Source organism: Phoxinus phoxinus (genome assembly GCF_949152265.1).
Source record: "Phoxinus phoxinus genome assembly, chromosome: 11".
NCBI classification, from domain to species: domain Eukaryota; kingdom Metazoa; phylum Chordata; class Actinopteri; order Cypriniformes; family Leuciscidae; genus Phoxinus; species Phoxinus phoxinus.
Genome location: NC_136886.1, coordinates 21396835 through 21411040, shown reverse-complemented (window position 1 = coordinate 21411040; position 14206 = coordinate 21396835). Strand labels below are relative to the sequence as shown.

The window sequence follows — 14206 nt, the reverse complement described above, 5'->3', positions numbered from 1 at the left end:
GCTAGGGTGTTCTGGGTGGTTGCTAGGCAGTTGCTATGGTATTCTGGGTAGTTGCTATGGTGTTACTAGGTGGTTGGAAGTTGTCACAGATGGTTACTATGGTGTTTGTAGCATTTTATTGGCATGATTTAGCACTTAGCTAATCAATATTAGCATGTAGCTATTCACTGCTAGCATGTGTAGCATGTAGCAAGTCCTGTTTGCTAGCATGAGTCAAAAGAGCCAACCCCCATCTCTATACGATGTTCTGATGCAGAGATATACGCCATGCAAAACGGTTGCTAGGGTAATCTGTTTGGTTGCTAGGGAGTGTCTTGGCATTTGCCAATCATGAAGCTCCAAAGTCAGTGTGAATGTATAAACCAACCCCCATCTCTATACGATGTTTTGATGCAGAGATATAGGTCTTGTAAAATGGTTGCTAGGGTACTCTCTTTTGTTGCTAGGGAGTGGCTTGACAGCTGCCAATCATGAAACTCCAAAGGCTGCTTGTCAGTATGAATGATATAAACCAACTCCCACGTCTCTGTGACATTCAGAATGGAAGATATCCCTCTTTGGATTTTGGTTGCTAAGGTGCTCGACAATGGTTGCTAGGGAGGGGCTAGGATGTGTTGAGGTGATTGGGGATTGGCTGTTTTCTGCCCCGAGTCAAACGAGCCAACCCTCATGTTTCTATGACACTTCTATCCAGAGATATCCATTTGATGTCTTTCAATGGAAGTCTATGGATTTTGTTGCTAAGGTGCTCTAAATGGTTGCTAGGGCGTGGTTTGATAGTTTCACAGTGATCCTGAGAGACTGATTGGTCGTCTGAGTAAAATGAGCCCGCCCCCTTGTCTCTATGACACTGTGATCCAGAGTTATGTTCAATACAAATGCGGTTTCTATGGTGTAGGACAGCCCATTTCATGGGCTGTCCTACACCATAGTACGTGAATGGGGCAACTTTGGGCCGGTCCTGCCCCCCAGGGGTGCAACTTTTACCCCATTGTGTGGTATGTTGTTACAGAGCCTACCAGCCTCTTCAAATGTGATCCAGAGTTATGTTCAATAGAGTATCGCTTACTATGGTGTAGGACAGCCCATTTCATGGGCTGTCCTACACCATAGTACTTTCTTTGGGGCAACTTTGGGCCCCTCCTGCCCCCCAGGGGTGCAACTTTTACCCCATTGTGTGCTATGTTGTTACAGAGCCTACCAGCCTCTTCAAATGTGATCCAGAGTTATGTTCAATAGAATATCGCTTACTATGGTGTAGGACAGCCCATTTCATGGGCTGTCCTACACCATAGTACTTCATTGGGGCAACTTTGGGCCCCTCCTGCCCCCCAGGGGTGCAACTTTTACCCCATTGTGTGGTATGTTCTTACAGAGCCTGCCAGTCTCTTTAAATGTGCCAAATTACACGTTTCTGCGACATCCTTGCTCTGAGCTATGAGTCTGTGAATTTTGGTTGCTAAGGTGCTCGACAATGGTTGCTAGGGAGGGGCTAGGAAGTGTTGATGTGATTCATGATTGGCTGTTTGCTGCCCCGAGTCAAACGAGACCACCCTCATGTTTCTATGACTCTTCTATCCAGAGATATCCATTTGATCTCTTTCAATGGAAGTCTATGGAACTTGTTGCTAAGGTGCTCTAAATGGTTGCTAGGGGCGTGGCCTGTTAGCTTCACAATGATCCGGAGAGACTGATTGGTCGTCTGAGTAAAATGAGCCCGCCCCCTTGTCTCTATGACACTGTGATCCAGAGTTATGTTCAATACAAAATCGCTTGCTCTCTCTCTCTCTCCATTTCATGGGACGTCCTACACCATGTTAAGTCAATAGGAAAAGTTTGGGCCGCTCCTGCCCCCCAGGGGTGCAACTTTTACCCCATTGTGAGGTATGTTCTTACAGAGCCTGCCAGCCTCTCCAAATGTGGTAAATTTCACATTTCTACGAAATCCCAACTCTGAGCTATGACTCGTCAAAGTTTGACGTAATGTTAAGTCTATGCGTTTTTTCGTCGACTTTTTCGCCCCTGGGGCGACCACCGCACCCCCGATCGCTTATAAAAGTCATAGCACACCATTCCCGAATAGGCCGCACGTTTTGACACCTCATTCAGGGGTCTGTGACAAAAGCTGCGGGAGGAGTAGCGCGTCAAAAAAGCGGCGGAATAAAAAGAATAAAAAGAATAATAAGTATGAGCAATAACACTAATGTTGCTTTGCCTATAGGCAAGCACCATTAACTAGAACGTACATTTCCAGAAGAAAATGTGAATGGTGCTTGCAGTGGCAAAACTCACCACTCGGTTGCTAGAGTGTGATCGCATAGTTTATTAGAATACAAATAGTATTCCAATAATTAATGTTTGATTAACTCATCAAACATTAATTGACCGTTGATACCCTGTACATGTAGCGGTCTTGATTTTATAAATGTTGAGTATATAAAGCTCATTTAAATGACCCGACCACTTACCATCTTAAAGAACCATCTGTGAATATACCTGGATCTTCTCTGAAGTTCACAAGAAAATATTAATAATGTGACAATGATGACTAACTTTCAATAACATTCAATAAAGACAAAAACACAGTGTGTGTCAATTAACCAAATGTTTATTTAAAAGATTTTTTTAAATGCCTGTTGTGTCAAATTCCACCCAGCAAATGGATTAGATCAGGGATGGGCCACTTGGGTCCTGGAGGGCCACTGTCCCGCAGAGTTTAGCTCCAACCCTAATTAAACACACCTGAAAAAGGCAATCGATGTTTTCAGGATTACTAGATAGATACAGGCAGGTGTGTTATCATCAGGGCTGAAGCTAAACTCTGCAGGACAGTGGCCTCCAGGACCGGAGTTGCCCATCCCTGGATTAGATCCTAGTGTTGTACTAGTTATTAGATATACTTTGTATTAAAATTATCTTTAAAGCATTACCCCTAAGATTATAAAAATATATATTTTTTATATATTATGTACTAGTTTAGCCTATAGTGCTGAGAATTTTGTTGTGAATACATTTGTAAAAATGCTCTTTATTTGAAGGAGTGGGTAGCTCTGAAAAGAGCCGTTGTTGTCTTTAAAAAGACATTTGGTTTCAACTTTGGAGTTCCACCCGCAGACCGTCTCTCAGGTTTGCTCAGGAGAAGCTGGTTTCAATCTGCGCTCAGGTGAACTCGGTCTCTGGTGTTTCTATGCTGAATGGCACGCATCTGTCTCCCTGGATATCCTGAGGGCAGAGGAGATAAAACGTATATGATAATGTTAGTGAATTTATTTGAATTGTTTACTTATTGAGCAGCATAGTTGATGGGTCAAATGTAAGCCTTTAGTTTTTACATCAAATCATACATCTTTGAACAAAACCCATGGTTTTTCCTGCATTTAACTTTTTTAGCATTTATTAATCTTTGTTAGTGATTTTTACATTTACTAATACGGTACATTGTTCAAATCAAAAGTTGTAAGTGTTAACATTAGTAAATGCAGTGAACTAACATGAATAAACATTGAACAGCAGTTTTTAAAATAAATAACTGTCAAAAAGTTCATACTGGAGTGATTAATATCATAAAGCACATAGCAAGTTGTTGTTAGCTAGCTGTTCATTTTATTCAATTGTTAGCTATATGTTAGAAAATTAAGACTATTAGTTAAAATAAACCTTTTGATTCTATTATTTTTAGTTTAACTTTTTAATAGCAATATGATTATATAACAAAATTATGAAATCCAGTGGTAAAATCTGCTCTTTTTTTTAAATAAGAGAGCAAGATAGGACAACAGTGTCTGTTGGCCACCAACGAAGACATTTGACGCGGGAAAAACCCTGAAACCATTGTATAATAAAATGCACTGAAATACTACACCTTATCAGTAGTATTGACCTCAGTGTGCTTCTTCCTCTGCTTCTTCATTCTTCAGAGTTGTCCTCAATGCCATAGATATTTGGACCTGTTCTCTGGGCAATGAAATTAACAAATGAACAATGGGATCACGAATACACCCATACTAATAAAAATTTAAAAACAAACTCAGAAATAAAACTTACGGAAAGAAATTGACACATAATCTGGTATCCAGCTCGTCGTCGTCATTGATGTAGCACACGTGATCTTCTCAGACAATCTCACTTCATTTGGCTGGTTCATGAAAAACATAAAAATCAAAATTAGAGATTCAAATATAACATTTCCATTCAAACGCGGTTATGCAAAGCAGTAGTACACAGCTAAAGCAAAAAAATTTAACACTTAGCTTTAGAAGGTAAATTGCACACTCATATACAGACAGGACTGCTATGGTCTCCCAATTCTTCCTGCAACTTTACAGAAGGGCACATATCAATCATAGAATAGCAGGGGACTGCATATCCCGCACAGATTGTCACAAATTTTTTAGATTGAACATCAATTCAAGTTAAAATGTATGTTATAAGGTCAAAATCAAACATTACAATGGTGTCTTGCTACTTCTCTCTTTCCCTTGTCTTTTATAACTTACTGCCACTGTTGCACTGACTGTCTGTGTCCTCCCTGGAGCTGTCACACTAGTCCTCTGTCCTTCCTGCTGCTGCTGCTGACGTTGCTCCTTCCTCGTAGCTCAGTGGTATAAACCCTTAAAATGACCTAACCACAATCTCCTAACCACAATCTCTAACGCCACAATCTAACCGCAACACGACCATACGCGCCAACCCGTTTGATGAAGGCTGTCGAAGTCCCGTTGATGTCATGAATCCAGGTCCATTGGCAACGGTTCCGTATGGCATAACAACCCAACCATACGCGCCCAACCGTTTGTATAAGGCCGCGGAAGCCCCACTGTAGTCATTAGTAGCGGATGCAGTGGCAAACGGTTCCGTATGGCATACTAGCTACCGCAACATACAACAATACCGGTCCATCACAAAAACTCATTTACGCAAAATACAGTACACGGGATTGTGATAACTATGATAACTATGCAAGACACCTGACTGAAGGCACAAATCCGGATGAGAGATGTATATATGATCCAGTAGAGTGTTCTTTTTGGTTGTTGCTGTGGTGATCAGTTGCGTGTATCCTTTAGACTGGAACAATTCCAGAACAGTTTTATTCCCTGCGCTGAGGTGATCCTCATTAAAATCTCCACAGATTAGTACTGGATGTTCGTCCACGATGTCCAAATAATCCAGCAGACTCTTCAAGTTTTTAGAGAACTCTTCAAATCCGTAGTGTGGCGGCCTGTACACAGCAGCGATTGTCGCTTTGATCGGGCTATCCACTTTGATGACGACATACTCCAGATCGGTCACATTTTGCACAAACTGCCTAGCCTGAGCTGAAATATGCTCTTTGCAATAGATTGCGACTCCACCACCAGCTTTCTGTGCAATTTCTTGGTGTGTCGAGTAGGAGACATGTCTATTTCGCATAAATGTGTTGTACCCTTCCAGTTGGACGTGGGGCGTCATGAGTGACCCGGTCAGGTGAGTTTCCGTCATGCAAAGAATATCCGACAGAAGCAGTTCGTGATGGCATCGGATATCTTCGATGTGTGATGACAGTCCTTCTGTGTTGTGATGGATTATTTTCAGCGTTTGATCCAAGTTGGTTTCCCTAACCTGCTGTAAAAGCGGCATGATTCCTTCGAATGATGCTCTCGTCATGTTTTCCAACGATGCTGTGACTGTAGCATCGGCATAGATCTTCTTTTCGCTGAAGTCCGTGATGTGTAGTCCACGAAGCGAGGTCGTTCTGCTGAGGGCAACGTAGGCCATTCCCGGCTCGAAAATCTTCTTCAGTGAAACGACGGCATTCTCCAACGTCATGCCTTGGACTTTGTGAGCTGTGCAGGCGTAGGCCAACTTGATGGGGAATTGTCGACGAACGGCTCCTTTCCTCAGACTTTCTTCGGATCTCTCGATGTACACACAGTCGTCGTCTTCTCCTTGCACCCTTTTGCGATTTTTCTTCCCTGCATGTGGATTGTCGAGCTGAAGCCCTAGCATGTGTACGGTGTCGATTCCATCTTTTGTCTTATTGACAATATGAGAAATCTTCCCAAAGCACCCATTGCATAGACCGTCCTCGACATCCAAATTCCTAGTCACCATTATGCGTACTCCCAACGCAATTTGTATGGTGTCAGGCAAGTCGTCCTTTTTACCGGTGACGGGCCTCGTTTGTCTCTTCATCCCTCCCGTTCTTGGGTCTTTCCTGTAGTCTTCGGCATCGATGGTAATGATGTCAGTGTGAAGAGCATGGATTGTTTCAGTGTTGTGTCTGTGGACTTCCTTGTTGGTGGCAAATACGTGCAGTGCATCACACGGGCAGTCTTTGGGGTCCTTCACAGCCTGGATCAACAAAGCTCGATCTTCTTCGGCAAGGTCGTCGGTCTTCTGCTTCACCCGTATGCGGTTTAAAAGTTGGGCAAAAGCCAAGTCTTCTTTCTGACGCATGATCTCGGAGAGAGTAACCATTTGGAAATGGTCTTTCCAGAAGTCCAGGACATCCTCTTCGTACACACAGAGGGGTTTGGCTTTACCCAGAGGTGGCAGTTGATAAAAGTCGCCCACAGCGAGGACAGAGATTCCCCCGAAAGGTTTCTTGCTGCCTTTGATTTGCTGACATCTCCAGTTGATGTAGGCAAAAAGATCCTTCGAAATCATGGACACTTCATCGATGATAAGAATCTCCACGTCGCGTAGTTTTGCTCGTAGTTCGTCTAGGGCATTTCCAAGTCCTTGATACGGTGGCTTCAGATTCCTTGGAAGTTTTAAAATGGAATGCAGTGTTTTCCCGGAAATATTGAACGCGGCCGTTCCAGTAAACGCACTCAAGAGCACCGTAGGCACGGACAGATCCCCTTCCTCCCGCAGTCGAGGCAGTTGTCGCAGAATCTTGGTCGCTTCCGTGTATATGCACTTGATGACGTGTGATTTGCCACAACCAGCACCACCTGACACGAAGTAGAAAAACTGTTCTGGATTATGACCCCACACACGCTTCTGACACCACTGGCAGATGGTGTAGAAGATGGCTGCCTGCGTCTCGTTTAGACTTCTAAACAACCTCCTGACAAATTCGATGCTCATCTGCGGTGCCTCTATTTGTGGCACGACTCCATCTCCATGTTCAAGAATCTGAAATTCTGGGACATCATCTTGTACATTCTCATCATCTGGATTGATGTCTTGTCGTTCTGCAACGCACTCTAAACGATCCACTTCAATTTCAGGTGCAAAAGCGGTCCATGCGTTCTCGGATGGCCCTTGCTGTTGCAGCTGATCGAACGCCTTATCCACCTCGTCGCCGTGTTTTTCGAACTTTCCCTTGTTCGCTTGTACTACGGCAATGACAGGGAAGAGCAAACCAGGGTGAGTAGGTAGTTTCACCCTTGCACTCTTGTAAAACGTCTCATATGTTGGAAATCTAGGCGGTTTTAGCTGTTCGTTGCTCCTATGTGGCATATAAAGCTTGAGCAATCTACTGTAAAACTTTTCGGGTTGTTTTTCCTCCGAAAAACGTGCATACCTAATAACGGCAGCCTTGCCAGACGTTCTTTTCTGAAAAAAACCCATGCCGTTGAGCAGCTGGTGAACATTCTTGCCTTTCGTTTGTTGACCGTACACGATGCGGCACTCCGAAGCAAAATCTGCAAAACACATCTTTTCAAAGTCGTGCGTTTGAGGCCTTGCTCTGTATTTATCGATCATCCCTGACATCCACACATCCTCCGAATCCGGATTTTTATTTTGTAGGACGCTTAGGGGAAGACTCATCTTTAACGCGTCATCATCCGTCGGTAGAAACACAACACTACGTGAACACTTCTTCAACGGTAAGCTGCATGTTCGTGCCACCGACTCCTGAGCGCTAACTTGCCTGTGTTTGGAGTAGGCTTGCATTATCTGCTTCATTTCATCTTCCTCGCTAACGTTCGTTTCACGCACACTCTTGATCACGTTCTTAAGTAAATCGCCCATTTCATTCTCTGGTTTGGAAATATACGAAAGCATATACATAACGCAGCTAAAAGCGTCAAGAACGAACTGAATGTCCATATTAGCGTTCCATGCCCTCAACAAATCGGGATTGTATCCATTCACCCAAGACTCCTTTGGATCACGCTTCAGCAGAATCACGTTGGCATTGGACAATGCTTTGACATTCTCATTGTAGTCATCGATGGACAACTTACACTTTGTCAGTAGCTCTGACAAGCTGGCAAAGGAGGCTTGGGGGTCATTCAACAGATCCCACACCGGCTTGAGTTTTGTCCTGGCTTCACTCATTGCCTTTTGAGCAGCCTCCCGTCTCAACTTATTTCGCTCTGATTCCTTTTGGGCTTTCTCGTGCTCTTCTTCAGGACGCTGTGGTTGTTTAGATGCAAACATGCAGCTTCCAGATGGAGAAGTGTCCGTGTCATCCTCTTCTTCAGGACGCTGTGGTCGCGGACGAGTGATCGTGGTGCTAGACACCGGTAGTTTGGGGAACCCAAATCGACACAATACATTTCCCTTCTTACAGGACTTTGAGTGGTTCCTGCTGTGAAGCTGGACCTCTGTGACGATCTGGTGAAGCTCAGGATCAGCCGAGGAATCGGGCAACTGGCAGGTTATGTTGCGGTCAATAAAGTCACAAACATCCTTATCAGAGTCCTTTTCAAACCCGGGTGCGTCCTTTATCCAGACAAGAAGATGGATATGTGGGCTTCCTCTAGCTTGAAACTCCACTCGGTAAAAGTAGTCCTCAACTTTACCAATGGGTTGGGCAGGCGACAAAAGCAGATGAGTCATTAGCGCATCCACACGTTTCTCAAACATGCGCATGACAGTGACTGGGTTGCTTCGGAGGATTTCACACTTTGTCGTCCAGTCAAGCTCAGAAAAGTCGACGTGTTCACCTTGCTGGGCCTTGATTGCGGTTATTACTTCAGGCCATCTCATTTCGGCTGCACTGAATGTGCAAAAAAACGTAGGGGTTCCTAACTGTCTAATCATTGCCTGTAGATCTCTCAAAGTTTTCTCCCAATACGATGGAGTGCCTCTCAGTGGTTGCATGAACCGCGTGGCGTCTCTGTTGTGTACCAATCTTTCAATCTCCCGGTTGTCTTGAAGCAGTCTGTTGGAAATTCTCCGGCCATCTCTTGTGACAGGTTTGCCTTTTCGCAACTGGATAGACATGCTGTTTCTAGCCAGGTGCGTTTCCGTTACAAACTGTGCAAAGAAAAGATAACTCTGATCTTTTGCAAAACGCGTGTCCACGTTGAACAATCTCGCGTTGAAATACATACTGGGAGATATTGAAATTTGCCTTTCCTCGTCAATGGAATTCTGTCCAGTGGGGAATTGAACAGGGAACGCCATGGCTTCCAGTTTTGGGATTTTGAAAAATCCAACAGGTTTATGTCCTTGTGCAGGTGCGATACTAAATATTCCCTCACCGTACGACAAGATCTCCTGTCCGATGTCGGGCGGCTGCATGCACGTGTCTAATGTGAGGCCGGGTCGAAGCTCATCCTTTTCCTCAACGCTAACTTGTTGCTCATCCTGCTCAGCAACATCGACTTGTTGCTTCCCAGAGACATCAACTTCTTCGTCTAGGTGACTTTCAGTGACATCAGCTTCCTCGTCTAGGTGACTTTCAGTGACATCAGCTTCCTCGTCTAGGGCACTTTCAAATACAGCAGTTTCTCTTATGGAGATATCCCTGTATTCTGAATGCATTGCTTTCAGCTTTGATAAAGCTGCAAGCACGTTATGCATATTCACAGTCTGGAACTGCTGGTATCCTTTAAACTTAACGTGTCTCTTCAGCTTCACCTGCAGCAGCTGGGCCTCACTTCTTGGTCTTGGCAGAGAGTTGACAGTCTTCTCCATCTCGGAGGGCACACACACGACGGCACCACGTACTGCTCTCTGCTGTCCTTTGGGTAACGAAACTATTTTTGCAAATGGTAAAATTTTTGCAATGAGTTGACGTTCAAGGACATTTAATTCATCCAATTCCGCAGGGATTGGTGGTAACTCCAGTTTGTTAGCTGCTGCAATTGAAGACATCTGTCCTCTCTTAAGATGGTTGTCACAAGTGTGGCAAATCCATTCCTGTCTTCTCTCTTCCGGTACTACGCAGGAACCTGAGCAGGCACTATCACAAGCGTGAACATACTTCCCGGTTAGGCAAGACGCTGCAACATGAACGTTTTTGTCATATCTCGTTCTATTACAGACCCTGACTTGATCAGGAAACAGGGCTCTGTGGCAGACTGTGCAGACATGTGTAGGGCCATGCTGAATCTTACACCGGAATGCATGTATGGCCCTTTCCATCGCTTTGTTAACCAAAGGCTGGGGTGTTTCTTGGCTGGAACGGATGTAAGGTCTATATTTCCTTTTTATCCTGAGTGCGCATTGCAATCGATGAAAAACGCGATATGTAGCATCGGCAGCACATTTCTGGGTCTTGCGCAGGGTACATCGCAGGATGTGATGTGCTCTGAACTCTGGGTCACCTGCATATCTCTTAACCATGTAGGCTTTCATTTTCCTCTGGAATAGAGTATCGGTGCTGTATCTCTTCTTCATGTAGTCTTTCATCTTCTTCTGGAAGAGAGCATCTGTGCTGTATCTCTTCTTCATGTATTCTTTCTTCTTCTTCTGGAAGAGAGCATCTGTGCTGTACCTCTTCTTCATGTAGTCTTTCATCTTCTTCTGGAAGAGAGCATCTGTGCTGTACCTCTTCTTCGTGTAGTCTTTCATCTTCTTCTGGAAGAGAGCATCTGTGCTGTACCTCTTCTTCATGTATTCTTTCATCTTCTTCTGGAAGAGAGCATCTGTGCTGTACCTCTTCTTCATGTATTCTTTCTTCTTCTTCTGGAAGAGAGCATCTGTGCTGTATCTCTTCTTCGTATTCCCTTTCATCTTCCTCTGGAAGACGGTATCCGTGCTGTATCTTCTCACTATAGACCATTTCAATTGGTTTCGGAAGAGAGCATCTTGATTATACTTTACCTTATTTGCTTCTTTTTTCTTTGATTGGTATTGCAAAGAAGTGGCATACCTCTGTCTCTCACAATCCCTTTTTTTATGTTTTCTGGTGGCATAAGGTGCAGCCCTGTCCTTAGGTTCTCCGCCTTGTTTTGACATTTTAAATGTTTTACGGATTTCTTTTCTTCTCCTGTGCTTATTTGTTTTATCTACCACATCTTGGTTTTCAGCTCCTGAGCCAACAAGATTTACTTTGGCTCCAACATGTGTTACTGGTTCTGGTAGAACTGAAATCATTTGTGATACCTGTTCACAGACAGATGTTGAAGGCAGCTGGACAGACTGTTGCTCTGTTTCAAAAGATACAGGCATGAATTCATAGCTGGTCTCATCACCACGATCCTGGAAGATCTTGTGAACTCTGTCTGCCATGTCACTCAGGTGGGTGAAAGTCAACATGACAGCAGTTCCATGGCCAGTAGGATGGGGCAAGCCTGCAGCAGTCCTTGAGTGAGAATCAAAGTATCCGTACCTTCCAGATCTGTCTCTGAACACAGCAATACACTCAGGAGCAACAATGAGCAAAGCATGCCTGACATCTGTGGAGAGACACTGCAGTCTTTCAGTGAGTGGAATGCACCACTCTTCAGTGCCAGGGATCCCTGTGGCTCTGAGGTATCCAAACATCACCCCTGACTTCAGCACATTGTGTGTCCGGTTAAATGATGCAACACTCAACGGTATTTCCTCCATCGTCAGAAGGTTGCGATTAAACTGTCTTTCAGCAATAAGCTGCAATTTAATGCTGACATATAACGCATCTCCCTCCTCTAGAATCCTATCAAGGTCAGGCATCTTGAACGCAATCCCTTCACTCTGGTTGGCCAAAAATGTCAACGCTACACACGTGCACTGATGATTTCTTGAGAAACTGTCATACCTATAATCACCCTGACAGTGAGATGCCTGCACAGACAAAACCCTGGGTGTAATATCACCACCTTCTGCATGCATTCTACCCGAAAACTGAGCTACAGCTGCACTGGTGCTTGCCTGTTCAACCTGTAAATAATCATTCATGAAATTAGGCTGCTGAGTTATAGGATCTGTGTTCAATTTTAAATTGCACTTGCACAGTGTTTGGGACAAAGACATTTTTGATAAACCGTTTTAAAGATAAACAAAAAAACTAAAGAAAAGGCAAAAAATTTAATTGCTTAAAATTAAAGTACCCGGTTAATCCTGGAGGCTCTGGTCTGTTCATCCTCAAGGTCCTCCTTTCGCCGACGCACTTGTTGAGCCTGAGATCTCTTTCCTTTCCGCGGCATCCTTTAAAATATGAAGAGATAAAAAGAATAATTCCTGACAAATTTATCTAACTAGGTAACTTCTAAAAGTAGAGATTTTACTTTCAATACTCAAAACATCAAAATTAACCATGTATTTATTTTTAATCCTCAAAAGTAATGCATATTAAAATACACTTATGTGTTATTCAAATTCATTTTGACAGGACATTCTCCCTTTGATAGGCACATACTTTGAAACGTCTCCCGATGTAACTGCTGTTGAGCCTGAAAAGATAACAACTGTAGTACTCTCAGGAAGAAAAAACAAAACGGTTAAACAACAATGAAAGAGACACTGTGTAAACTTGTAAAATACTATTTTTTTTTTTTTTTTTTTTTTGTGGGGAGCGGGGGTAAGAAATTAAATGCTCTCTGTAGAAAACACCAAAACACAAGGAACCTGTAAAGACACAGAACAGAAAGACGTATTAGAGCACAGGGACTACAATTATGGTGATGTGATGAAAATGTCATAGTACAGCTTAAGAAACCATATTAATACTAACCAAGGACAAAAGTGCAGCAGAAGATGCAGGTTGTGCTCTGATCAGTCAGTCTGAAAAAATAACAATAACAACATAATGAAAAATGACTAAACTTGAGTCAACTATCCATAACTTCTTTGCATGTTCAATATTAATTATATATTTATATCAAGAATGTCTTTTTCTTGAAATACATTCTTTTCAAGAAGCAGAGTTATGTAAAATATGCGTCCTAAAACCTCTGATGGACTGGCCATCCAAAGTGGTTTGGAGAATGGATGGGTGATTAATAATTTCTTGCATAAACAAACCAGTTTTTATTTTAATAGCTTTTTTTTATCCTGATCATTTTTTAACTATAACTATTTTCTAATCAAGAAGCCAAATCTGAAGCATTTTGTATTTGTGGCCATGTCCCTAATTAAACCTTTACCTTTAAAATGCAGTAAGGAATGCTCGTGAAAACAGTATTCTGAAACAGAGAAACAAGAGTGTCATAAAATTCAACACCACACTCACAACCCATGTAACTTGAACTTTCATTGCAAATAATGCTAACACTGGGGGGAAAAGCTGAAAATTTTCACATCACTCCACTGTAATTTTCTACAAAAATCTACACATTGTCATATAAATAACCAGAAAATACTTTAGTTTATTAAGGTTAAATTTTGCTAACCACTCTTAAAATAAATGGGGAAAGTACTTACTTTAAGAGGTGTTCTGAGTAATTGATTTGTATGTAACACTTTATAATATGGTTTGATTTGTTAACATTAGTTAATGTATAACAAACCATGAGCAACACATTTGTTACTGTATTTATTCATCTTTATTAACATTAGTTAATAAATATACAGCTGTTCATTGTTTGTTCATGTTACTTCACAGTGCATTAACTAATGTTAACAAATACAACTTTTGATTTCAATAATGTAGGCTTATAGTAAATGGTGAAATTAACATTAACAAAGATTAATAAATGCTGTAGAAGTGCAGTTTATTAATAGTTAATGTTAACTAATGAAGTTAGAAGTTAAACTAGTGTTTAATAAATGCAACCTAATTGTAAAGTGTTATCGATTGGTTTCAGACATCTTGTGAATTTAGTTCAAAGTGAATCGGTTCAAAGGAGTCATAGTTCGCGAATAGGACGTGTAACGTTACTATCCCAGTAGTTAGGACATCGCATAAGATTGTGTCAACACAGAAAACATTTCATCACTGGGTAGGCTAAGTTAGTTTTTTTCCGTTTATTTAAAGTGTAGTTTATGTCAGCTGAATGTGCGGGACGCTTTTCAGAGAAGATAAGGCTAATGTTTTTCAGCACAATTCACACCCAGCGAAAATTCAGGGAAAAAATCGTGAAACTTTGTTGTTCCGAACTTTTTCCATCGTGTCATT

General features: G+C 42.5%; 1 protein-coding gene across 4 annotated transcripts; it reads right to left on the bottom strand.

Moving 5' to 3' along the window:
* Positions 1 to 2684: 2684 nt before the first annotated feature.
* Positions 2685 to 13267, bottom strand: LOC307006938 (uncharacterized protein). 4 transcript variants are annotated; one of them, XR_013799548.1, is made up of 7 exons: positions 13236 to 13267; positions 12824 to 12873; positions 12509 to 12717; positions 12201 to 12297; positions 4045 to 4317; positions 3863 to 3954; positions 2785 to 3222 (listed from the first exon to the last, which is right to left on the bottom strand). XR_013799548.1 is itself a non-coding variant. In XM_079628479.1 (4 exons), the coding sequence occupies exon 1, from the start codon at positions 9859 to 9861 to the stop codon at positions 4909 to 4911; it is 4953 nt and encodes a 1650-aa protein (XP_079484605.1). In that variant the 5' UTR covers positions 9862 to 9883; the 3' UTR covers positions 2685 to 3222; positions 3881 to 3954; positions 4045 to 4317; positions 4497 to 4908. The 4 variants fall into 4 exon arrangements, 3 of the variants coding, with proteins under 3 accessions (XP_079484605.1, XP_079484604.1, XP_079484603.1); XM_079628479.1 differs by lacking the exons at positions 12201 to 12297; positions 12509 to 12717; positions 12824 to 12873; positions 13236 to 13267 and adding an exon at positions 4497 to 9883 and having other exon boundaries at positions 2685 to 3222; positions 3881 to 3954; XM_079628478.1 differs by lacking the exons at positions 12201 to 12297; positions 12509 to 12717; positions 12824 to 12873; positions 13236 to 13267 and adding an exon at positions 4497 to 9883 and having other exon boundaries at positions 2687 to 3222; positions 3863 to 3947.
* Positions 13268 to 14206: the final 939 nt, after the last annotated feature.